Here is a 26,132-nt window from a genome sequence, read left to right as displayed (position 1 = left end):
CCTTAGGGCAGGTGGAATATTTGCTCCATGTGTGGACCCACGGAAGGAACAGGCACTTAGCTGTTGGTATTCTTCTACCCCTTGTTCCCACTTGAGAAGCACCCTGCTGGATCATCTAGTCCAGCTTCCTGCATCTCAGTGACCTACCACTGGGAGCACACCAGACAACAAGATAGACGCAAGATGTATAGGATATGACTGACATTCAGAGATAGCCTACGTCTAGAACCAGGAGGTTGCATTTATCCAGCACGGCTTGTAACCTGTGATAGACTTTTCCATCCATCTATCCAGTCCCCTTTTAAAAGCATTTAGGCCAGGAGCCACCACCACATCCTGTGGCAAGGGGTTCCACAGATTAATGTTTGGGCCTCTTCAGCCTAGAAAAGAGACGCCTGAGGGGGGACATGATTGAGACATACAAAATTATGCGAGGGATGGACAGAGTGGATAGGGAGATGCTCTTTACACTCTCACATAACACCAGAACCAGGGGACATCCACTAAAATTGAGTGTTGGGAGAGTTAGAACAGACAAAAGAAAATATTTCTTTACTCAGAGGGTGGTCGGTCTGTGGAACTCTTTGCCACAGGATGTGGTGATGGCGACTGGCCTGGACACCTTTAAAAGGAGATTGGACAAGTTTCTGGAGGAAAAATCCATTACAGGGTACAAGCCATGATGTGTATGCGCAACCTCCTGGTTTTAGAAATGGGCTATGTCAGAATGCCAGATGCAAGGGAGGGCACCAGGATGAGGTCTCTTGTTGTCTGGTGTGCTCCTTGGGGCATTTGGTGTGCCGCAGTGAGATACAGGAAGCTGGACTAGATGGGCCTATGGCCTGATCCAGTGGGGCTGTTCTTATGTTCTTAACTACAATTCCCAGGAAGCCTTGCAGGTCTCTTGTTATCTGGTGTGCTCCCTGGGGCATTTGGTGGGCCGCTGTGAGATACAGGAAGCTGGACTAGATGGGCTTATGGCCTGATCCAGTGGGGCTGTTCTTATGTTCTTAACTACAATTCCCAGGAAGCCTTGCAGGTCTGTTATCTGGTGTGCTCCTTGGGGCATTTGGTGTGCCGCAGTGAGATACAGGAAGCTGGACTAGATGGGCCTATGGCCTGATCCAGTGGGGCTGTTCTTATGTTCTTAACTACAATTCCCAGGAAGCCTTGCAGGTCTCTTGTTGTCTGGTGTGCTCCCTGAGGCATTTGGTGGGCCGCTGTGAGATACAGGAAGCTGGACTAGATGGGCCTAGGCCTGATCCAGTGGGGCTGTTCTTATGTTCTTAACTACAATTCCCAGGAAGCCTTGCAGGTCTCTTGTTATCTGGTGTGCTCCCTGGGGCATTTGGTGGGCCTCTGTGAGATACAGGAAGCTGGACTAGTCTAGATGGGCCTATGGCCTGATCCAGTGGGGCTGTTCTTATGTTCTTATGGGTGAAGACATATTTTCTTTTGCCTGTTCTAACTCTCGCATGTTCTAATTGTCCCATTAGCAGCACTAATTTCAATAGTGCTGCTTCTCTCCAAGGCCTGCTTTTCCTCCAGCTCACACTCAGAAAAATGCCATGCAAATGTGAGGTGTTACAGAAACCCAGTTTCTAAAGGTGAAAAACAAGGAGTCAATCTTATGTGAAGAAGGGACAAGTAGGGGGATGACGTCACATTGCAACCTTAGCTGCAGATGCCAGAGGTTGGACCCAGAGCCTCATCCATACCAAGTGTGTTTTACCAGAGAGTTGTCACCCTTCCCTCTTTGGTTCTACCCTTGAAATTAAAGCTGGCTCCAGATTTTTTTTTTTTCTTAAAGAAAGCTTTATTTATAAGCAAAATATATCACAGAGCATGTTCTCTCTCTCTCTCGCTCTCTCTCTCTCCAAACAGACTTTGCCCTGAGAGGGAAACATATTTTGTACAAAAGTAAAGATGTGGAAAAGACAAAACAAAACATTTCATACTCAGCCATTGTTTCTTTAAAAAAAAGTATATACATTTGTATAAAAAAACATAATAAGAATCTCTAGGGGAGGGGGAAGTCCAGTGGCGGGGGGGGGGGATGCAAAGCGCTAAGTTTTGCAGGGAGCCTCACTGCAGTGCGCAAGGGGCCCCTCCCCTTCAGAGCCAGGCATATGCCTTTGTTTTGCTCCCCCATCCAGAATGGCTCTGAAGGGGAGGAGGAAGGGCTGCTTGCATGACGCGGTGAGGTGCCCTGCAAAACTTAGCGCTTTGCACCCCCTCTGGCTACGCCACTGGGGAAGTCAACTGAACTGCAGGCACATCAAGGCAGCAGGCAGAAAGAAAAGAATCTGGGTGGACATGGAAGCACTTGGGGGCCAGGAGGGAGAGGGGGGGAACCCCCTCAGTAAGTCCTTGCAAAAAAGGACCTGGCGTTCTCCGGGCCAGCGTTTTGATGTCGCAACCCAGAAGGGAGACAGAGATTGTACTGACGCCTTAGCAGGCGGAATGGAAAATATGATTAGACACGACCTGAAACACAGTCATTGGAAATATGATTCAGAAGATGAGGCATTGCTTTAAAAGGCGAGGGCGGGTGTGTGTGTGTGTGCCGGGGGGGCGGGGGGAGAAGCATATTTCTCTGCACAAGTTAGAGAAGAGGCCACTTTAGGACCAAAACTGGATGGGGACGGCAAGGAGGAAAGAGGTGCTGAGCCCTCAACTCCTTTGTTTTGGCCCCCACCAGCCCTTTCCTAGGCTGGTGCCCCCAATCAGGGAGTAAGCCCAGGCAGGAAAATGCAGCTGGGGTGCTGGAGGGAGAAGCGGGTGGCAGCTTTCACACCTGCCTCCCGAATTTCAATAGCCTCCGCTTGATGGCTGTGTAGCACAGTCCACATGGCAAGAGGTGGGACCTAGAGCTGGTCACACCTAGTTAGGCAGGCGTATCTTAAAAGATGACAGGCTGCTTCATTTGTACCATCCTGGAGCAAGCCCAGCTCCCCCACCCACACATGCCTTTGCATGACTTTTGACAGATGCCACTCATCGGCACATCAAGCAGGGATTGATTCTTGTGTCACCCTTGCCGCTTCGTGAAGACTGTCTATCCTTTTGGGGGGGAAAGAATTGCAAATGTAAAGCAGTGCCTGTGAGCTATTTTTGATGTTGCCTTTGTTCAGAACCTTCTTTGCATAAAAAATCAAATGGGGGGAAATGGACCCTTAGGGAGCAGGGGATCCCATTGCTCATGTTGGTCCAAGCCAATCACAGCCGGCTTCGGGCCCCAAACATGCTCAAACGCAGCCGAAACTGGCACGGCAGTCTTGGAGTTGCCGACCTGCGCAGATCGCGGTTTCTGTGTAGGCCAAGCGGCAGAGAACGACTTGTGGGGTGTGCAAATCACATCAGTAACAAATGTGCATTTATTGTGCAAAAGAAAAAAGAAAAAGGTAAAAATAAAAATCATGGTGCGGAACGGCTGCTACGTGAAGGCTAGTGCCAGGCCGGAACTTTCAAAAGAGTTGAAAGGGCTGCGAGCGACTGTGACACACAGTTCTGACGTCCCACCAATAGGCACGGCAGGTTTTGAAACTATATCAAACCTGCCGAAGAGGTGACTGCGGTATGAGTATCTGCAGCACAGACAGTGATCCCTTTTGCAAAACTGCCCCAAACTCCTTGAAAAGGCTGCCCTGGGCATCCAGCCCAGCCCAAGTGGCTGTGAACATGTGGCAAAAAAGGGCACCCTGCAATTTCTCCGATGGCCACCTCTCCAGGTGGTTCGTGTTTCTGGAAAGCTGCCAAATGAGAGGAGAGGCTGGATGTGGAGACAAATTGTTGGGTCTCTCTAGGGGAGTATGATCTACACTGAGCTGCAGTGACTCTCCTGGGCTTTCAGGCATTCCTCTGCAACAAGAGATCTATTTATTTTTCCTTTGTGGAATCCATATCCTGGGAAAAATCAAGTTGTGGCCACTGTGGTCATGTTAACTAGTGCAAAAAAAGAAAAGAAAAGAAAAGCGGTTTTTCTTGTGAACAAGACAGGCGCCAACCTGTAAGTCAATGTTGTTGTGTGCAACTTCCATTGACGGTATTTCAGTGGGGCAGGGGATTGCACAGGATTCCCACCCGTGCCACACCAAAACACTGTTTCACATCAGGAAGTTCTTGGGGGATTCAATGCTGTTGTGTGCAACTTCCATTGGTGGTATTTCAGTGGGGCAGGGGATTGCACAAGATTCCCACACGTGCCTTATCAAAACACTGTTTCACATCAGGAAGTTCTTGGGGGAAGATCCTGCTTTAGACATCCAGGAAAATTTGGGGAATTGTCAGCTAAGCATCCCATCCAATTCGGGAAATTGGGAGATGAGGCAGTGTAAGCTTTGCTACAGCCAGGTATGCTCCAACATGGCTAAAAGGCTTTTAAGGGGCTGTTGGCTTCTCCAGCCTCTGAAATGTGCCAACATTCCCCAAAGAGAGGAGAAATGTTTTAAAGTATTTTTTTAAAAAAATCCCTCATGACCCCTCTGGGGTATCTGTCTGGGTATGGCTTCTGTGTCCGGCAGCACCTTTGACCCAGGGACAAGAGGGTCCCAGGAGACTGGGGGTGTGCGACCAGCGATGCTTAAAAAGGTGGACCCATCACCTGCTAAATGAGGCATCTAATATACTTCCCAAGAGGGAGAACATGGTGTTCTCCACAGAACAGGTGAGTGCGCTGGTCAGCTGGGCTTGGATCTGAGCCACATTTCAGCTCTGGAGCCCATTCTGAATGCCAGGACTGGCTCCCGAGAAATCCGTACAGAAAGCTGTATCTCTGAGCATATGCAGAGTGCACTTTCCTCATCACTCAGCAATGATGGCCAGTTCCTCCCTCTCTGCTCCGAAAGAGAAAAATGGCTTCAGGGATGAGGTCCTGTGCCCCCTGCTCCGGCACCTCAGTTATAATTAACCCTGGCTGGCTTGGCTCATGCCAGCCAGGGGAAAGGAATCAGGGAGGCATGGCAGTGGAACAGCTGGCAGTGAAATAAGGAGGGGAGGGGGCGTTAGGTAGGAGGAAGACATAGATTGCGCTCACTACAGTTGCTGTGACCCTTTACACCAGGCCTTGCTCTTGTATGCTAGGCAATGGCTTGAGAGGCAGAAATTCAGAAGGTGAAGCCTTTCCCGTCACTGCCAAGAAAAGCTGCACCTGCTCCATGCCCGTGTGCCAGGCCAACCTTAAAGACACAAGAGCAAGACCAACAAAAGTAGGTGGCAACCCCTGAACTCCTTTGCTCGAGGGAGCCAGCTAAACTTGAATCGCAGGGTTTGCGGAGGACAGGGCATGAAACCACAACACTTCCTTCAGTGAGTGAGGGGAGGACAGGTTCTGTCTGGTTACCTGCTGTCACCCTCACACCCCTCCCCCGAGGTTTTTCCCTTCATCTCCAGCCCCTGGAGTGGCACACAGTGTCTCTTGATCTCCGTTTGGCAGTGTGGGGCAGGGGGAGCCAACACAGGCATGAGGGGTGGTGGGGAGGAAGTAGGGGGGGGCTTGAGACACACTCCAGGGTCAATTGGTCCAACCTCCCTCCGTAAGGGTTGACCAGGGAAAGACATCCCTTGGCACCCCATGGAGGGAAAGCAAGGAAAAGTGGTTCTTTCTGGAAAGGTGTGTGTCTCGGTTTGTGGAGTACTCACGGCTCCCCTGGCCTTCCAAGCCCTACAGAGTTCCAAACCCTATAAGGCTGCTTGCCACCGTCCCCATAACCATCCCACTCAGGCCCCTTCCTCTGTCGCAGCGCAGCTGTGGTTGCCGGGCAGGAGCCGGCTGCTCTCATGAGGGGTCGGGCACATCACGTAGCGCCCCACTGCCTGTGGCTGGTGCACCTCAGCCGCCGTCACCATGGGCTTGAGGGGTGCACTCTCCTTGACAGGGGGCTCTTCGGGGCCCAGGCCCCCCACGGCCCCCAGCTCGGCCTCCTCGGAGTCCGCCCCCTCGTCCATGTTGACGTAGAGAATCTCCTCGGGGTCCTTGGCTGGCGGGAGGGACTTCAGGATCTTCTCCAGCTCCCCATGCAGGACCTCAAAGCTGGGGCGGTCCCGGGGGTTGAGGGCCCAGCAGCTCAGCATCAGCTCGTACCTGTGGGGCGGGGAGGAGAGAAGAGGGGGAGCAGAGGTTGAAGAGAACCCTTTGCTGGGGAATGAAACGCAGCACACTTGGGCATGGGTGAGAGCTGTCTACGGCAACTCCCGCTCGCAGCAATGGAAGCTTCTCTCCTGAGTCAAGCAGCAGCCACAGGATGGGAGCAGTAATTGATCTGTGGAACTCCTTGCCACAGGATATAGTGATGGTGCCTGGCCTCGATGCCTTTAAAAGGAGATTGGACAGATTTCGAGAAAAAAAGTCCATCACAAGCCACGATAGGTGTGTGCAAACTCCTGCTTTTACAAGTAGGCAAGTTCAGAAGGCTAGGTGTGAGGGAGTGGTACAGGAAACAAGTCTTGTGTGAGGCACCTGGTGGGCCACAGTGAGATACAGGTAGCTGGACTAGATGGGCCTTTGACCTGACCCAGCAGGGCTCTTCTTATGTTCTTACGGGACCATGATGGGGCAAAGGTTTAAAGCTATCCACTCTCTATGTCTTTAAGGAGCCTACCTGATTCCCACTGAAGGATGCGATACTTACAGGCCATCCAGGCAGTCGATTGGCTGCTTCAGGCGGTTGCCTTGGCGCAGATAGTCATAAATCTCACTGTTCTCCACCCCCGGGTATGGCGTCTGGCCTCGTGTTGCTATCTCCCACATGGTGACGCCAAATGACCACTGCAAGGAAGGAGTCAGAAGGTGGGCATGAGGGAGACAGAAAAACAGGCAGCTTGTTGACCAAGCAAGAAAACTGGGTCTGGCTCTTCCCGCCCGTGTAGGGCAGCGGTTCCTGAACTGTGAACCGTGGCTTCCCAGGGAGCCATGGAAACCAGGCAGAGGAGCAGGGAGCACGAGAAACCCGGTGGCCTATACAATGCATAGGATTGTAGTTCTAATGGGGAGCTGTGGCCAATGGCCCAGTAGGTCAAGAGAGCCGCCAGTCGAAAAAGTTTGGGTGTCACTGGCCTGGAGAGGGATAGAAACCAGGTTGGGGGGAGGAGCGGGGGGAAGAGCCACCAGATTTCTCATGGATTTGTGAGGGAGGAGTCCAAGGGGTCTATTGGTTCGCTCACCACATCACTCTTGATGGTGTAAACACGATCCGCCAGGCTCTCAATGGCAATCCATTTGACAGGCATCTTGGAGATGCGGCCTTGTCGGTAATAGTCGCCATTGTAGATTTTCTTGGAGAGGCCAAAGTCAGCCACGCAGGCCGTCATGCTCTCATTCAGCCTATGGACAGGAGAGGAAAAGAGAGCTCTGAATTTGGGAAATGAACTCTGAGGCCGTGTAAAGCTGTTCTCCCTCTCCCCCCGGTCCTCATAAGCTGGCCTCTTATGCTGTGCACTCACATGCAGTTACGGGCAGCGAGGTCCCGATGGATGAAGTTTTTGCTGCTGAGATAATCCATTCCACTGGCGATGTCCGTCATGAACTTGACCAAGGTCTGTGTGGGCAGGTACTGGAGGAAGGAGGTAGTGTTACACCACAGGCACCTTTGCTCCAATCAAAATCTTCACCCTCTTAGCCCTCTTGCAGGATGCCCCACATACACAGAGCCCAGATCAAAGAGGTTTCCCCAGCCTCTGCCCTCTGTCTCCCCACTAGAGCCCATCCTTTGTGTTCCCGTTCATTAATTCAATTTCAGTGTTGAATGTCTCTGTGCAGTTCACAACAAGATAAAGAAACACAATAGAACAAAAAAATTGCACGACTCACATTAAAGCAATACTGTAAAGATCAAAACCTTCTATTTCCCAATTTAAAACCCTTAGACTCTAGATCAGGGGCATCCAAACATTTTGGCAGGAGGGCCACATCATCTCTCTGACACCAAGTTGGGGGCCGGGGAAAAAGGATTAATTTACATTTCAAATTTGAATAAGTTTACATAAATGAATATATTAGAGATGGAACTTATATGAATGAATGAAGGTCTTGCAGTAGCTCAAGGCCTATAGAAGGCCTTGCACAAAGCAAGGCCGGCCTTTCCTTCGCTGCCACTGCCGCATCACAAATGTGAAACAGCAAGCAGTGTGGAGGGAGACCTCGTCCCACAGCTCACGCAAGAGGTCGAACAGTTGGCTATCACGCTGAGAACAATTGCGTCGGGCCAGTGCGGGCTCCCTCAAGTCTCTGGAGGGCCAGAGGCTCATTGGAGACTAGGGGCTCCCTGAGGGCCGGATTGGGAGTCCTCGAGGGCCGCCCCAGGGCCAGGGTTTGGGCACCCCTGCTCTAGATGAAAGTCCTGAAATAACATCACTTTCACCAGCCCCCTGAAGGCCAGTAGGGAAAATGAGAGGCAAACCATCTTGGGTACAGAGTTTCATATGTGGGGTGCTATGACGAAAAAGGTCCCGAGTCTATGGGCAGCTGCCTTGGCAATAACACTACTGCACATCCGTCGCCACCCTTCCCTGTGGCTCTTCTCAGTATTACTGAGCTCTGCTCTCTGTCACCCCCTACTGGACTGTTCAGGCTCACGTGTCCTGGGATATGATCTGCAGCAGGTATAGGCAAAATCACGCAGTTCAAACAAGTAAGAAAATCCATTTTATAAGTCTTGTCTATCAGAGCTCACTGTCTCCCTAGGGGAGCTCCTGAGTAAAGCAATGCTCTAGTACAGCTTTTCCTTATTATAACAACAACAACAACAACAACAACAACAACAACAACAAATAATAATAATAATAATAATAATAATAATAATAATAATAATAATAATAATAATAATAATGTTTGTACCGACTTTCAACAGGAGTAGCTCACAAAGCGGTTTACGTAATATAACAGCTGGCCTGTGAATGGAGGACATTGGCCCAGATCCCATTGGCTCTCTGGTCCAGGGGTCCACAGTTTCAGTTCTCAACCACTGACAATCTAGCAACGTTGCCACGTACCACAGGGCTCTCCCCGAGCCGGGAGTACAGCAAGAAGCTATGCAGGTCGCCATGTTTCATGAAAGGCAAGATCACCACAGGGGAGGGGTACCCTTCACTCTCCGTGTTCTGTAGGCAGACTCCTGCAAAGTGGGGCAGGGGGGGGAAGGAAAGCAGGTGAATGTCCCACCAGTCCTAGCAAAGATGATAACATGACTGGTCAGCAAGCAGGAAGAGGGAAGGTGGGTGTGAGGGCTTGGGTCTGACCCCCCAATTGTCCATCAGAGCAAAGGGTCTGGGGGAGAGCTAAGACCCCTGGATCCTTTCTTGGAGCCAAAGGAGACGACCTAGAAATTTCCTGGGATCCCAAAAAATGTTTGCATATATTGTGAGAAGACTAAAATTCACATTCTCTGTAAGCATACCTAGTTTTATGTATCGTAATTCGTAGACATTCTGATCCAATGCTCATATGAAATTGTGATTCAGTGGAGAAGGGAAGGGGCCAAAAAAGAAACTTTGTACCCCCCCCCCAAAAAAACTTTGTACCCCATGATAAAATTCTTCTCAGATGCCCTGCCCACAAGGCTTGCTCTCAGCGTGTCTTCTTCCTGGCTGTTAATTTGACTGTGTTCCTGCTTTAATGCAAGCCAGAGATGGGGAAAGCAGGGGGTGCCAGGAGGGGAGGAAGAGATGACTGTCCCACCTCCCTGCCTTTCAAGGCATCAAACAAGCCTCTGCGTCAACCATGCTCCCTCCCCCACTACGCCCATCCTCGTCACCGCTCCCATCAGCCTTGCCAACATCTGTTTTCCCAAGAAGTCTGCTCTCCTCCTCTCTCTCAGCCTTACTCCCCAGGGACAAGCCAACCTCTCCCCCCCCCCCCGCCACCCTGCAAATCAAAGGGCTGTTTCCTCTCTCCTTTTCTTCCCAGGCTACACCCTGTAAATCTGCCTTTTAGGGAATGGGGGAGCATGTGCCCCACTCCCCCCCCATGCCATCCTCACCCACGCACCAGGCTCCACACTCTGCCAGGGAACTCACTCTGGGCCATTCTGGATTATACTTTCCTGGCCTCCACACACTCAAGGGGGGGTCTGGGTCAGACAGGAGAGCATCACTGGTTTAAAAAGAGCTTTCTCCGAAAATGCCCTGATATCTGCACGAAGAAGGCAGATTTCTAAGGTAGACTAGTGGAGGAGTGAGAAGGGGGAACTTGGATGAGATCCCCCCACAAAGTATCCACTGCATTTTGCGTGCTGGAGCTGGTGAAAGGACTATTGTGTCCTAGATAAGTGTGTCCTGGGCAAATGTGTCCTGTACTGCACAATGTGTCTGTTCCTTTTTGCTTCCCAGACATTTGTGTTCCAATATATGTATATGAATATTAGAAGTACTTTTTATTTTTAAAAAGCAAAGGTAGGGTTAAGGCTGGGATAAGAAACTTAGAATATGCAACATGGGGTTTACGTCACATGCCCAGTTATAGTGGTATGCAAATAACCGGGACACAAAAAAACATGGACGTGTTCCAGGGACACCAATGACCAAGACGCATTTGACCAGGACAGAATTGTCCAGGAGAACCCAAAGATCCTGGTACTACTGGAGCTAACTCTCTCTCTCACCAATCAGCTTCATGACATTGGGGTGATCAAAGTCCTTCATGCAGACCGCCTCACTGAGAAAGTCCTCCATCTCGCTGCGGGTACAGATGGCGACTGTGGAGAAGGAGAGACACACAACAAATGGACTGTGAGTGGCTTCCTTTGTGCCAGGGTTCAAGTGGTCAAATCTGCTCTCAGTGCCTGGGCACAGACCCAGAACATGAAACGTAATATAATGAGGGAACCTCTGAGCACGTGCAGAGTGGTAACAGCCCTCTACCTGCATACATCTGTGGCAGCAACACTGGCTTTGTGTGGAGTGACACGATATTACAGCTGGAAGAACTCACAACCTGTCCCAGCAAATCTGAGATCAGTGAGCTGGAGTTCAAAAGCAGAGCGTTGGCCTCCCAAAAGCTTTGACCCCTGGGTTTAGAAGCTGAGGGCTTCAGGAGCATTGCCTGGAGTGCGGGGGAAGTCTCAGGGCCCTTCTCCTGTTGCTACTCACTTTTCATGGTCTTCACAGCAACCTTCAGGACTACCCCGTCTTGGCTGAGCTGCCCTTCCATGACCGAGCCGAATTCTCCTGCAGAAAGAAGAAAAAGACCCATGAGCAAGGCATTTGATCCATTTTAGCCCCCCCAACAACAACCCTGTATGGTAGGGTAGGCAGAGAAGTGGCAGCAGGCCCAAAGTCGCCCCATGAGTGTTGTGCCTGAGCAGTGAGGGCTGGAGGCCCTGGTCTCCATGGTGGGCAGTAGTGTAGCCAGAGGGGAGCCAGCACAGTAAGTACTGCAGGAGTTCTAACTACTGATGCCATACAAAATTATGCAGGGGATGGACAGAGTGGATAGAGAGATGCTCTTTACACTCTCACACAACACCAGAACCAGGGGACATCCACTAAAATTGAGTGTTGGGAGAGTTAGGACAGACAAAAGAAAATATTTCTTTACTCAGTGTGTGGTTGGTCTGTGGAACTCCTTGCCACAGGATGCGGTGATGGTGTCTGGCCTGAATGCCTTTAAAAGGGGATTGGACAAGTTTCTGGAGGAAAAATCCATTATAGGTTACAAGCCATGATGTGCATGTACAACCTCCTGATTTTAGAAATGGGCTATGATGTCAGAATGCCAGATGCAAGGGAGGGCACCAGAATGAGGTCTCTTGTGATCTGGTGTGCTCCCTGGGGCATCTGGTGGGCCGCTGTGAGATACAGGAAGCTGGACTAGATGGGCCTATGGCCTGATCCAGTGGGGCTGTTCTTATTACAAGTGCTAGATCATGCCCCTCTCTAAGATCAAGAAGCATAGAGAGGAAGGATCTGGGCAGGCGGGAAGGAGGATTTCGATAATGCCAAAACCATTTGTCTGTGAGCAGACGCAAAGCGGGAGTCAGGCGCCACGACCCCCAAGGAGCGAGAACCACAAGTATTTTATTGGGAAGTGAAATCACAGGCGCCTCTGATCTCCCAACACTGTCCCATCAGGCCGACCTGGCACACGTGGGGGGGGGGTGTCCTGTGCAACGACCCGATTAGCGCACCAAGGAAGCCGCAGGAAAGAGCATCAGGAAGGTGTGAGCCGCTGTCCTGAGAGGTCCTGGCAGCCGCTGGCTTGGACAGTTTCAAAAAAGCATTGGGCACATTTCTGGAGTGAGGGACGCTACAGTTCTTAGCTGTAGGAGATCGGTTCGGAGCCAGTGTATGGAGAACAAGGCATGGGGAAGGTTTTTTCCCCCTGTGCCCTGCTTGCATGCGTCCCTCCATTGGAAACAGAGAGCTGGGCCAGAAGGGCCTTGGGTCTGATCCAGCAGAGCTCTTTGCAGGTTCCTTTGTGTAGGAGCCAAGCCAGGAAACAAGTCTCTCCCCCCCACCACCACCACCACCATGAAAACTCCAACGGCAAAAGAGGTCACTGGTAGAATCAGCCAGCCACATCTGGAGGGATCATGTGGATTTTGTCCTGGCAGGAGCCAAGAGGCATCTGTCTGGCTAGGAAACACAGGCAGGTGGGAAAGCCATTTCCCTCTCTCTCTCTCTCCTGTACACGAGTCTTGTACGGGACACTGCAGCACGCGACGTGAGCCCTGGGAGCGCTGGGCCAACTGCTGACATTTCAGGACCGCCTCAGACTTTCCGTGTCTGACTCAGTCCGGCTGCTGTGGAGATCTGGAGCCTAAAAGGGACGCTTTAAAAACATGAGCTTGATGCCAACAGGGGCTGAGTATCGACACCCGTTCACTGGCTGATTCCCCCTCCCTACTGGAGGGGGAGGGCTAGGAATGAATGGTAGGAAGAGCAGGGCTGCATCTACAACAGGGTGTCAGGCCCAGAGCTCATTTCCAGTGCCAGGGTTCAGCCCGAGGCAGTGGTGTAGCTAGAGGGGGTACAAAGCACTACGTTTTGCAGGGAACTTTACTGCAGCGTGTAAGCAGACCCTCTCTCTCCCCTTTAGAGCCATTCCGGGCGGGGGGAGCAAAATGGAGGCGTACGCCTGGCTCTAAAGGGGAGGGGGAGGGACTGCATGCACGCGGTGGTGAGGCTGCCTGCAATATTTAGTGCTTTGCACCCCCCTAGCTACACTACTGTTCCTAAGAAATAGGAATGAACGGCAGGCTGCTTCTGTGCATGTGCAAAGTGCCGCTCCGACCATCACTTCAAAGCTGCAAATTGGGCTCTGCATACTTTGGCTTTGGGATGAAGGCTTCCGCGTTAGAGGCTGAGCCCCAGCACCTCTTCACTTAGGAATGAATCCCTGAGACTCAATTTTGATAGAATCAGGTTCCAGATGGGCTGCCCAAAGAGGCCTGGAATCTGAGAACAAGATGTCCCGTTTTACAATTTTCCTTTCCCCAAACTGGCTGCCATATTTCTCTCTCCCCCTTCCCCTTTCGATGTTATTTTAAATTCCATTTTCCTCTGTATACTTCTGTATTCCCCGTGCTTGTTGGGAACGCTGACCACATTCTGCACTACGCTGCGGCCCTGGGAGAGTTCAGAGCGTGCGCCTGGGGACCTCAGTTTCCTGCCAGGCACCGAGGATCTGTGACAGGCGCCCGGGATTCCTCGAAAGTCAGTAAAATGTGGGAAAAGTTCCTTAAAGTTAGGAAGTCTGAAAATCTCTCCAGCTGCATGCCTGGAGGTGCAATCACCAATTTAATTTAGAAATATAGATGTATAGCTGCCACCCCCGCACCCTTAGTCACCCTCCTGCTCGCCCCCCGGCCCCCCGTCTCCCCCCAGCTCTTGGGAAAGGGGGCACACTGGATGCCGCCATCTTGGCTGCGGCCAGCGTGTCACCCCTCCAACGCTTGGCACCTGGGGTCATGTACCCTCCCACCTACTCTTAGTGACACTAGTGCATCTAAAGGAAGGGTTAGGAACTGGTGGCCAGCAGGTTGTACTTGGTGCCCCCCCAAGAGGTGCTCCTTGTCCTTCTGACTATCACTCTGAATTCTAAAGTGAGACAGAGGTAGGGGTCCCTGTGTCCTTCTCAAGGAACCCTCCAAGAAGGGCCCCCAAAAGACGTGATTTCTCTGTCCCACTGTTTTGGATTGGGATTGCGTCTTTAGCCCAGGCCGTGTAGGCAGAAGAATCAAGATTGGGGAACCAGTGGGCACCTCTCCTGCCTCTCCCCAAAAAGGTAGCCATGAAAAACAAAGGGGAGGAGGGGGTGGAAATGTTTGCTGGGGAACATGTGTGCCATTGCCAGGGGCTTTTCCATCTCCACGGCCCAAAATGCTCCAAACTAATCCCAGCTGTGCTCAGAGGAAACTTTTTCGACTTCCTCAGTGAAGAGGAGAAGAGAAGCCTGCCAGGCCTGCAACCCAAATGAGCAAAACAGGCCTTCATCCCTCTCGCTCTCTTCCCTGATCTCCCACCCCCCATCAACACCCCCACTTCTGCGCTGTGTCAAAGCTGTTTCTCGCCCCTGGGCTGTTTCTGCAGCACCAGGATGGCCTGCTCCTAATTATGATGGCCGTTTGAGGAGTCAGGACTCAACATGCAGGAGGGAGGAGGGAAATGAGGATTTCCCATGTCCCCTTAGATAGCATTGCGGCGCTTGCAGTGCTTACCACGCCGACCCTTCCTGTCTACACTACTGCCTGAAAAATTTCCCCATAATCCCAGATGGGTGAGGCTGCTCCATGGTTATTTGGGGTAATAAAAGACCACGATGGGTCCAAGGCTTCCAGCACCCGCGGCAGCATATCAGATATTAGCATATCAGATCAGCATATCAGATCAGCATATCAGATAGCCCTCCCTCTACCTGTGGAAAAGAGAGAGGGGTAGGGGCAGAATGTCAGCGACTGTGACACTCTAGCCCATCTTTCTCTTCTCCTCCACATTTCTTTTTCTGCTCTGTCCCTTTCTTTCTTGTCAGATCTAGGGAGTGGGGGAAGTAGTAATAGTAGTAGTAGCTGAGGTGGGTAGAGGAAGTCAGGTCAGGCGCCCCTCTTCGATCTGCCACCTCTGGACTTGCTTCAGCTGGCCCTGAAGAGAAAACACTCTGCGCATGCCCTTATGCACTCTTTCCCCTTTGTATGATTTCCTACATTCTAAGAATGCCTTCGGTAGTGGGAATCAGGTTCTGAGGCTCAGATCTAGCTCAGAGTCAGCCCTGCCTTCCCTCACATCCTCTACTTGCGAGCTGCAGTTTCCAGGTCCTGCTCTGGGAAAGAGGAAAGTTTAAGCAAGCCATGAATTCAACAACTGCAACTCAACAACTTAGGAAAGCCCTGCTGAATCAGGTCACAGGGGGCCCATCCAGTCCAGTATCCCGATGCCCACAGTGCCCCATCAGTTGCTTCTGGGAAGCCGGCTTCTTTCTCCCCCATCACGGGTCCTCTACGACAAGAACTAACAGCCACTGACAGATCTCTGGTCCCCAGGACTTTGCCCAATCCCCTTTAGAAGTCATCAAAAGTTGCCACCTCCACCGCATCTCACCATTCTTTGCATTCCAAATGCCTGTTTCAGTTTGGGCCACGCGGGTTTTGTTTCCCTCCATCCGGAGAGGTTTGCCAAACTGGAGACCTTTCTGAATGTTTGGAATGAGATGCGTCTGTTGTGAGTCAAAGTGGTGGGGTCTGTGTCTTCTTTACATACATGGAGTCTCTCCGCCCCGAATTGGCCCCAGATTCTCAGAACTCAGGGAGAACAACCGTTGGAGAGGGGAGGAAGCCCATTTCCGGGATGCAACGTGTGGCTTTGCTTGCTGCTGGCCCTGCGACAAACTTATAACACGGATCTCTCCCCCCTTTCCCAACCCCCTCAATCCCTTGTTTGTTCAGAAAAAATTGGAGGATTGATTAAAATCCCCACGGTCTCACAGGTCTCTTTTGTTTCTGGCACGGCAGTGTGTATACTGAGGACACATGAGTGACAAATGCTTTTGAGACACTGGGCCTTGTCCCTGGGAACTCCTTGTTCTGCATCACTTTAGAGACCAGAGGCCCATTTCATTGACTCTCATCGATTCTGGGGCCTGGAGATGTTCGTCAGTCACGGTGGCTCACACCCAGTTTGGGACAGGGAAGTGGGGATCTTAGGAAAACAGGAGATGGGGGGGGGAAGACAGGAGGGAGAACGGGCACCCAAGGAGGTACAAATGGGTCCAAGGAGGATCAAATGGGTGCAAGCTGCGAGAGGACATTCCAATTGGACATCAGGAAGACATTCTCGATGGTCAGGGCAATTCAGCAGCGGAACAGATTGCAGAGGGAGGGGGTGGATACTCCTTCACAGGAGATCTTCAAGCAGAAGTTCGACAGGCGCCTGTTGGAGATGCTCTAGGAGGTTTTCCTGCCAGAGGCAGGAGGTTGGGCTAGATGACCTTGTGGGTCATTTCCAACTCTTCTATGAAGGCTGACCTTCCCATGAAGCTGGGTGAGGTCCAAACCCTCATTCTTTTCTCTCTTCCTGTTTCTGTCCTCGGAAGCTGATTTTCTAGGCACTACCTGTTCTCTCCAGGTGCCCAGGATGGCAAAGCCTGGAGATCCAGCAGGAATAGGTGGTGCACCTTCTTTACATGTGGGGGGGGGGAGTGGCACTTGTGCGTGCTGGAGCATGAGTGTCCTCCCCATGCAGCAAAGTGATGAATCACTGGGTACCTCCATGTTGGAAATCTCTTTGGCTTGGAGACAAAACTGCTCAGAAAATAAGAGCCGTAAGGCAAGCCACAGCAGGGTGGCGCAAATGGCCATTTCTAGGTTGCCCTCTTAGCCATTGATTGGTTAGCAATTCCAGTGCAACACCATTTGGGCCAAGGGTATCTGTGTCCCCCCAGCCCTCAGCCCCTCCTGTGTCTCCACCGCAGAGACTTTTCTTTGGGCAGCTTCTGTTGAGAAAGTGGCCAGGTGCCACAGAAACATACCTTCCCCAAGGGTCTTCCCCAGGGCCACCTTGTGGCGATCGATCATCACGTCGCGCAGCTTCTCCTTCAGCTCCTCACTAATGCCCAGGCTGTTCACTGCAGGGGCAAAGCAAAGAGGGTCACGTGGCATAAAAACGACCCACTCAGAGCACCCAAGCTTCCCAAGCCTTGCACAGGTAGGACCTAGTTTCTAAATACAACATGAGAAGGGTTGGAACGTCACATGCTGTGGGGGGTGGCACATCTGTGAGGCTCCCAGGAGACAGACTTCACTCCTTCACTCACCCCCTCATTCCCATTTCTCTTCTCTGTCTGCTCCCTGGAAGACAGGGACAGAGTGGAAACATGGAGGAGGACAGTCTAGCCAAGTATTCTAATTTCCTCCACACTTCCTCCCTCTCTTCCTTTTTCAAGCCAGAGAGTGGGAGGAGTGAAGGCTGGCACTTCACCAGCAGGGGGCAGTATGTGGCACACCGCCTTGGTACACCACGGCTGTGAGTGGAGGGGGGAATAGTCCTGTTGGTATGTGGACATTGGGCTGTAGGCGGACTGAATAATAGGGACCCAACTGTTACCCTGCACATGCCCAATTTCATCTGATCTTGGAAGCTAAGCAGGGTCAGGCCTGGTTAGTACTTGGATGGGAGACCGCCTGGGAATACTGGGTGCTGTAGGCTTATACCATGATCTCGGAAGCTAAGCAGGGTCAGGCCTGGTTAGTACTTGGATGGGAGACCGCCTGGGAATACCGGGTGCTGTAGGCTTATACCATGATCTCGGAAGCTAAGCAGGGTCAGGCCTGGTTAGTACTTGGATGGGAGACCACCTGGGAATACCGGGTGCTGTAGGCTTATACTATAGTCTTTTGAGACTGAAGGTTGCCAACCATCTCCCTATGCTGAACACTATCTCCTGATCTCGTCTGATCTTGGAAGCTAAGCAGGGTCAGGCCTGGTTAGTACTTGGATGGGAAACCGCCTCAGAATACCAGGTGCTGTAGGCTTATATCATGATCTCGGAAGCTAAGCAGGGTCAGGCCTGGTTAGTACTTGGATGGGAGACCGCCTGGGAATACTGGGTGCTGTAGGCTTATACCATTATCTCGGAAGCTAAGCAGGGTCAGGCCTGGTTAGTACTTGGATGGGAGACCGCCTGGGAATACCGGGTGCTGTAGGCTTATACCATGATCTCGGAAGCTAAGCAGGGTCAGGCCTTGTTAGTACTTGGATGGGAGACCGCCTGGGAATACCGGGTGCTGTAGGCTTATACTATAGTCTTTCGAGACTGAAGGTTGCCAACCATCTCCCTATGCTGAACACTATCTCCTGATCTCGTCTGATCTTGGAAGCTAAGCAGGGTCAGGCCTGGTTAGTACTTGGATGGGAAACCGCCTCAGAATACCAGGTGCTGTAGGCTTATATCATGATCTCGGAAGCTAAGCAGGGTCAGGCCTGGTTAGTACTTGGATGGGAGACCGCCTGGGAATACCGGTAGCCGTAGGTTTCTACCATAGTCTTCCGAGACTGAAGGTTGCCAACCACCAATCCCCGTTGGATACTCACAGGTGGCTTCAGTAGTTCGGCGGCTATAGGATTTGCGGACTCGGTAGTGAACGACCAGTTCTCCCTGCTCCATGCTGGGCTCAAAAGCTTCCCTGCAGGGCACAGAGCAGGAAATATGCTAAGTACTCTTAATAGTAGTGGTAGCAGTAGTAGTAAATATCAGGATTTAAAAATTGAGATCCAGAGATAATGGCGCAAACCAGCAGTGGTTATCCCAGTGGCGATGGGTACACTGGGTGGAGTGTCCAAAATGCTTGACCTGCATTTAAAACATCTGAATATTGGTCAAATTCAAAGAGCTGCCCTGCTTGGTTCAGCACACATTATATGTAAATACATTACAACCTCCTAGGCCCCCGGGTGAGGCCCGACTAGTAATTAACACCAAGTCCAGCTAAAAAACCGGCAGCTGTGATATGCAAGAAATAATAATGAAGGCATTGAGTGGTGTAGCTGGAGGGGGGGCAGAGCAGGTAGCCTGGCAGGGAGCGGGCAAGCGGCCCCTCCCTTTGGAGCCTTTCCCGGCGGGGGGAGCAAAACAGAGCCGTGCTCCGCCCCCTCCAGCTTCGCCACGGAAGGCATTCCCTGGTGTCCACGTCAGATCCATTCTAGGAAGGCTTCCTGCTTCCTGTTAACGCTTGCTAAGTCTTCTCTAGCATTCAGGCTGCCTGCCTACGTATCTTACTATAAGCCTGTATGCTTATAGTGTTTGGGAAAAGGGACATTCTTGCTTAGTGTGAAGATTAAGTATTGGGGGGGGATGCGGGGGAGTGGAAAACCACAGAGAACCGGATCCACAGATATTGGATCTGCAGTTATGGGGGGGAGGGGGCTGTAATAATAAGAAGCGTCCTGCTTAGACACATTGCCAGAATGGCTTCAGAACACGCCAGAGCACTTCATTCACTGATATCCCACCTTCCAACAGGGTATTCAGAACAGCTGGGCATCCTATAGGAAGACTTAAAGCAAGACCATTTCCAATAAAACTACATCAAAACAAGAAGGGGGGGGGGAAACCAGCGATCCCACTCGCCATGCCATGTATGGCATGCTTACCCATAGCGGGTCTCCTTTCTCCTCATCCGTGCCAAGAAGATGGTGAGGAAGGCAGCGACAGCCAGAGCAGCTGCAATGGCAATCACCACGTACCACCAGTGCCAGGAGAGGGGAGAAGTAGAGTCTACTGTGGAGAAGAGCAGCAAGGGTTAACGGGCCGAAGCGTTTCAGCACCCATCCCAGTGCATCATACTTATCATAGAATCATAGAGTTGGAAGTGACCTACAAGGTCATCTAGTCCACCCCTTCCTATAGCACAAAATCCTCCTACAGCATCACCAGTTTCCCTTCCCTGTTGCTGCTTGAGTGGAAGCACACAGAAAAGAGGCAACCCAGGACCCAAATTTGGGGGCAAATATAACCCAAGAGCTAGATGGGGCAGAGCTGGCCCATCCGCGATACTGAATGGGGTGGTTGCATGAGCATGGGGGGGGAGGGCACCCATGTCAACAGGTCAAAAGGTCAACAGGCATGTGGATGCGGGAGAACCCGTGGACATTGCTCCTTGGGGCATTTGGTGGGCCGCTGTGAGATATAGGAAGCTGGACTAGATGGGCCTATGGCCTGATCCAGTGGGGCTGTTCTTATGTTCTTAAACTACAATTCCCAGGAGGCCTTGCAGGTCTTCTTGTTATCTGGTGTGCTCCCTGGGGCATTTGGTGGGCCACTGTGAGATACAGGAAGCTGGACTAGATGGGCCTATGGCCTGATCCAGTGGGGCTGTTCTTATGTTCTTAAACTACAATTCCCAGGAGGCCTTGCAGGTCTTCTTGTTATCTGGTGTGCTCCCTGGGGCATTTGGTGGGCCGCTGTGAGATACAGGAAGCTGGACTAGATGGGCCTATGGCCTGATCCAGTGGGGCTGTTCTTATGTTCTTATGTTCATGTCTGTTACCCACTGCTTCCATTGCCGGTCCTCCCACTCCCAGGATGGGAAAAGTAAAGGGAGATGGAACAGGAAGTGTGGAGGAGAGGAGACCTGCTTCTGAGTTGGAAAAATCTCTGATTCTCCATCGTCGTAGACACTCCATCATTGGAGGTCCTTAAAAGCAAAGGCTGGATGGCCACTTATCAGGGATGTTGTCGCTTTGTACAGCCGACTTTGGAAGGGGTTAGATTTGATCATCTCATTGGTCGTCCCCCCCCCCCCCCCACTCTATGATTCTGTGGTTCTCACTCCCAGATGCCTCCCACCTCAGCCTCCTAGTTCATTTATGGCAGGCCTGGTTAGTACTTGGATGGGAGACTGCCTGGGAATACTGGGTGCTGTAGGCTTATACCATGGTCTTTCGAGACTGAAGGTTGCCAACCAGCGGGTTGCGTGCTATGCACCATCTAACTCACCTGGCTGGATCTGTGGTAGAAATTCATCTACAAGGGGGAAAAAAAATAGATTAGTTAAAAAAAAAAAAGGATTCTGTCCAAGCCAAAAGTCTTCAAACAGGATCTCAATTAGAACCAGGCCGTCCTCTGGGGACATGAAAGGGAATCAAATTCCCTATGCGATCCTAAATAAAAAACAAAGGGGTCTGATTTTACGGCCGGGTCCACTTTCTATGGCTTCGCATGGCTCCAGAACCACAGCCAGCAGGGCCAGAAAGGAGAACCAGGAAATTCTATTAGAACCAGTTCTAAGGATCCAAATAACCATTCTTGGAAAATGTAAAGCCAAAGGTTGTGCCAAAACAAAAAGAAACACACACAGCGAGATCAAAAGCCACTATTGAAAGAACCACCAAGAAAACTGGATCAGGAATGTTGGCATCAATTAAGGACCATTAAAAAAATAAATAAAGTTGAATTTTGATTGCCCGTTTTTTCCTCATATCTTCCTAATATTCTTAGAAAGATGTGTGGGAATAATTGGCGACGGCAGCTGCGCTTTAAATATTTTCAAGCGTTCTTGTTTGGTTTCCTCATTCCTGGTTCAACTCTGATTTTTTGTCCAAAAATAGTTTTTGATCTCTGTTTTTGGCTGCTCCAGCACAAAGGATATTTCAAGTTCTTGGACGTATTTATGAGCTGTTTATCTCACCCCTCCATTCAGGATCTCAGGTTTGCCTGCCTGGCTCTCCTTACCCCTGTTTTATCCTCTTAGCAACCTAGTGAGGTGGGTCAGTGGTCTTCAGCCTGCCAAGGGCAGAGACCCATCCCAAATCCCAAATATACTACTGTACTGGCAAGAAATAGGGCCTTCTCAGTAGTGGCACCAACGCTATGGAACTCCCTTCCCCTTGACTTAAGAATGGCTCCCTCTCTTGAGACTTTTCGGCGAGGCCTGAAGACCCTTCTGTTTAAACAAGCCTTCTGAGTTCTCGGCCTTTTTTAAACATCTTTTCAACATCTTTTAATATTTTTTACCGGCCTGATTCTTTTATGATTTGCTGCTCTATGCTCTTTTTTACCTGACTATTTTTCATCTGACTGCTGTTTTTATGATATGTGTTAATATGTTTTTGTTTTAAATTATGTTTTTAATCTGTTTTAACCTGTTGTAAGCCGCCTTGAGTCCCTTCAGGGAGAAAGGCGGGGTAAAAATAAAGTTATTATTATTATTATTATTATTATTATTATTATTATTATTATTATTATTATTACTACTTGTTTTCCAGACCCATAACGCCCATCCAGTGCTCCCACCTCCTTGCTCCACCCCGCTGGTTCCTCCATCCCTCATTTTGCACTCTGGAGGAGTTAGGAAGACTCCCCCCACATGACCGGTGGCCTTCCAACTCTTACCATTATTCAAGTTGGAGATCATAATGGCCTTGCTCCAGGGCCCATCACCTGCACCCGTGTAGGCTGCGACTCGCACCGTCAGATTCTGCACTGACGAGTTCAGCTTCAGGATCGTCTCGTTGGTCAGCCCCACGTCCACGACCACCTGGTTGGAGAAGGTCACGGAGGCACAAGGGCAAGGGATTAGCAAGGCAGTAGGAAACAGTGGGGGCTGGTATTGGATCAGTTGAAAACTGGGGCCTCTCCTGGGTTACGAGTGCTCACCTCAGGCAAGTCGCCGCTCTGACAGACCAGCTTGTACCCCCGTAGGATCCCGTTGAGGTGGCCCTGCGGCTCCTTCCACTGTATGACGGTGCAGCTGCCATTTTGCACCGCCATGATGTTCTCCGGCGCGGCTGTTGGCACTGCCATGGAGAATCATGTGTCACCACCGAAACACTCAGCATCCCTGGCCCCAGATGTGCGATGTATAGGGTCATTTCCCACCATGCACCTGAGCAATAATAACCCTGACCTCAGCAAAGCGCTCCATAAGGGAGTGCACCTTCTGGCAGAAGGGGGGGGTCTAACCCTTTCCCCCATGCTGGGGCCCAACACCTGCTGGAGCTGCTATTTGCCCCAGAGCAGAATATTTGCAATATCTGTGCTCTACTACTAGCTTCAGGGAATTGGCTAGGGACCAAGAGTTAACCCCTTTGATCCAGACTGTCCCCCCATAGCTCAGGGGGCTGCTGTTTGAAAAAGAACAAGATATTCCTAGTTCCAGGCACGGAGCTCCCATATCACATCTTGTTTGCTCCTCAGATTCTACAAACCTTTACTCAACCTTGCACAGACCCATAGTCCTTCCCTAAATGGGAGACAGAACCCAGCCATGGGTTCTACCTCGCAAGTCCCCTCCCTCTAAGCAGAAACCGTGAGTTCTCTTTCCTCCTGGGGGCTGAAGAATCATGCCAGAAGCCCGGCTTCTTCTACCACATCAAGCTCACCTCCTTCCCCGGTCTTCATCGCGACCCAGTGGGTCCATGGGGAGTTGCCTTCTTTGGAGCGACAGCCCACGCGGACATGATAGGTGGTGAAGGGGGCCAGGCCCCTCAGGCTGTGGCGGAAGGGGGGAATGCGAAGGTTCTGGTTGTAGAGCTCCCGGTCAGACACAGTGCTGAGGTCCTCATCCGAGCGCACGGCCTGGGGAAAGGGGTGACAGTGAGAGTAGGAGGAGGTGGGTGTAAAGCTAAGAACACATGACCACCCCGTGAAGCCACCTTGGCTTGCATTTGGTCAGACGGTTCCTCCTTTGGTGTTGTCTGCTGTGTCTGTAAGTGCCTTTCCAAAATACCAGGCAGGGGAGGTATTAATATCAATAGCACTTATGTGAGTGGGGGCCCCCAACCCGAATGCAGTGGAGTTTGCTTGGCCGTTTCAGTCTGCTATCTCAGCAACGGAGAATGACCACACAAAAATCCCCTCTCTGTAATCGGTTTTGTTTCTCAGAGATGGCTACTCCTTGCTCAGGCTTTTTCGGTTCCCCATGCTGAGGACAGAGGATTGCAGCACTTTCTGCATGGTGCGCTGGGGGTGGGGGAGCAAGAGGTCGGACGTCCAACGGAAGCAGAAGTTGGGCAGAAGAGCACTCCTAAAAATAAAGAGTTTCCTTGCTGGACAAGGGTGCAGGGAAGTGGCAGAGGGGCGAATCCTGCTGGGTGGTGGAAATGTGAGGAGCCTCTACCTTGTGAAATCCTAGCCTGTGGCTAGCCTCTGTGAAAACCTTCTGCAACCTCAGCCCATCTTCCTTACCTGGACAGTGCAGACATCCAAAGGGTAGGCGCCGCTGGGCCCTGGCTCCCACGCCACATCCAAGCTGTGGTCACTGCGATCCATAAGGGATAAGGCCGAAGGCCGGCCAGGTACCACTAGGGGGAGAGAAACCGCGGGTAGGTGCAAGATCCCCCAAAGGCATGCCTACTAATTTGGGGGGGAAAGTCCAAAAGAGGGCCCTTTACATTCCCAGCCTATGTATGTCTCCTCAGATGTAAGCCCCGTTGTGTTCGGTGGAACGGTAGCTGTGCTTAGGATTGCAGCTGCAACTACCACGTTTTGGGATAGTGCTTTTTGTGGCTAGCTCCAATTCAGTTGAGGTTTCTTCCTGACACTCTGCTCTTCTGTTTGCAAGGAGTTTTATATCACTTGGCACTCGGATACAGGATTCTGAAGCAGTCTTTTCCTTGCTTGTGCATGAGTGGCTCGTGTTCAATGAGTCAGCGATCCCTGTTGCCAGGGGCCCCGTGGCACCTGTTTACCCTCAGCTGTCACCCACCTGTCACCGCTGCTGTCCGGGATGTGCTCACTCCCTTTGCATTGTGGGCCTCACATGAGAATGATGCGCTGTGATTCAGCCCTGAGAGACAAAAGCAGGGGTGATGGATTAACAATGATCCACAATAAACAGATTTGTTAGAGGTTGGGAGAGAATTATTTATACCCAGGGCTATCCCAAGAAGAGCATATACTAGAAAAGGGGTGCCCAAACCCTGGCCCTGGGGCCACTTGCAGCCCTCAAGGCCTCTCAATGCGGCCCTCAGGGAGCCCCCAGTCTCCAATGAGCCTCTGGCCCTCCAGAAATTTATTGGAGCCCACACTGGCCCGACACAACTGCTCTCAGCATGAGGGAGACTGTTTGACCTCTTGCGTGAGCTGTGGGATGAGGGCTCCCTCCACTGTTTGCTGTTTCACGTCTGTGATGCAGTAGTGGCAGCGAAGGAAAGGCTGGCCTTGCTTTGTGCAAGGCCTTTTATAGGCCACGAGCTATTGCAAGACCTTCATTCACTCATATAAGTTCATCTTTACTATATTCATTTATGTAAACTTATGTAAATTTATTCAAATTTTAAATGTAAATTAATTCTTTTTTTCCCCCTGGCCCCCGACACAGTGTCTGAGAGACAGTGTGGCCCTCCTGCCAAAAACTTTGGACACCCCTGTACTAGAAGGTCCCAGTTAACCCTACGTGCCCCTAGGCCTCCAGAGGACGCACACCCCTGAACTCACATTGCCTCTATAGGAAAAGAGCCTCACCTCTGCTAGAGCTCAATGCCAAAAATATCTCCATTTCTCAGTTTGTCCCGATCTCCAAGTACCTTCTTGGGTCAAATTTTCTCCATGTGCCAACTGATACTGACATTTATTTATATTTATTTTTTCACATTTTTATACACCACCCTTCCTCAAAGGAGCTAAGGGTGGTATACATGGTTCTTCCCCTCCTTTTGTCATTACAACAACCCTGTGAGGTAGGTGAGGCTGAGAGAGAGAGAGAGAGAGAGAGTGACTGGCCCCAGGGTCACCCAGGAAGCTTCATGACTGAGCAGGGATTTGAACTAGGATCTTCCAGGTCTAAAGTTCAACACCAAAACCACTCCAGCATCCTGGCTCTCAAGCACACACCCCAAGATATTCCAATGCATTTTGGGGTGAAGGGGCAGTAGTGCACAGTTGGGCTCACATGGGAAAGCCAGGAGCCTGTCCTGTCAGTGTGCCATGAAGCAGTTCCCTTCCCCCGCCACAGCCAGAAGAGCAACATCTGGGGGCCAGTCCTATGTCCCGGCTGGTATGTCCTGTTTCTCTTCCCGCCCACCAGTCTGTGGTTTGCATTTCCTCCTGTCTGGTTCCAACCCTTGGCCCTTTTTCCATCCTTCAAGCAGTCCCCTGAGCCAGGACTCCTGGGTTCATTTATCGTGTTCACGAAGGTGAAAGGACGGTAGAGGAGAGCCTCGGGGGAACTCGTGGCCAGGACTTGTGGCTTCTGTCTCCATCTCTGGAG

At 51.2% G+C, this 26,132-nt stretch overlaps 1 protein-coding gene and 1 pseudogene across 3 annotated transcripts in view; one reads left to right on the top strand and one right to left on the bottom strand.

Moving 5' to 3' along the window:
* Positions 1 to 1,842: 1,842 nt before the first annotated feature.
* The window catches only part of AXL (AXL receptor tyrosine kinase), a 44,306-nt gene continuing 20,016 nt past the window's right edge, over positions 1,843 to 26,132 (bottom strand). The window contains exons 1-17 of one of the 3 annotated variants that reach the window (XM_066638581.1): positions 25,388 to 25,470; positions 24,630 to 24,710; positions 24,110 to 24,225; positions 23,305 to 23,500; positions 22,580 to 22,719; positions 22,316 to 22,460; positions 20,921 to 20,947; positions 19,576 to 19,702; positions 18,517 to 18,608; positions 16,955 to 17,050; positions 11,083 to 11,160; positions 10,596 to 10,688; positions 8,989 to 9,110; positions 7,441 to 7,550; positions 7,162 to 7,321; positions 6,630 to 6,766; positions 1,843 to 6,082 (exon numbers count right to left, since the gene is read on the bottom strand). In XM_066638581.1, the coding sequence (XP_066494678.1) occupies positions 5,719 to 6,082; positions 6,630 to 6,766; positions 7,162 to 7,321; positions 7,441 to 7,550; positions 8,989 to 9,110; positions 10,596 to 10,688; positions 11,083 to 11,160; positions 16,955 to 17,050; positions 18,517 to 18,608; positions 19,576 to 19,702; positions 20,921 to 20,947; positions 22,316 to 22,460; positions 22,580 to 22,719; positions 23,305 to 23,500; positions 24,110 to 24,225; positions 24,630 to 24,710; positions 25,388 to 25,421 (2,118 nt within the window). In that variant the 5' untranslated portion in view covers positions 25,422 to 25,470 and the 3' untranslated portion in view covers positions 1,843 to 5,718. Of the gene's footprint in view, positions 6,083 to 6,629; positions 6,767 to 7,161; positions 7,322 to 7,440; positions 7,551 to 8,988; positions 9,111 to 10,595; positions 10,689 to 11,082; positions 11,161 to 16,954; positions 17,051 to 18,516; positions 18,609 to 19,575; positions 19,703 to 20,920; positions 20,948 to 22,315; positions 22,461 to 22,579; positions 22,720 to 23,304; positions 23,501 to 24,109; positions 24,226 to 24,629; positions 24,711 to 25,387; positions 25,471 to 26,132 lie in introns of those variants that run through there. The other 2 variants (XM_066638579.1, XM_066638580.1) reach the window with 2 other exon arrangements.
* On the top strand, positions 17,518 to 17,631 carry LOC136662061 (5S ribosomal RNA; annotated as a pseudogene).

This window comes from Tiliqua scincoides, chromosome 10 (assembly GCF_035046505.1).
Source record: "Tiliqua scincoides isolate rTilSci1 chromosome 10, rTilSci1.hap2, whole genome shotgun sequence".
NCBI classification, from domain to species: Eukaryota; Metazoa; Chordata; class Lepidosauria; order Squamata; family Scincidae; genus Tiliqua; species Tiliqua scincoides.
The sequence above is the reverse complement of the archived record's forward strand: the minus strand, read 5'-3'. Positions and strand labels throughout refer to the sequence as shown.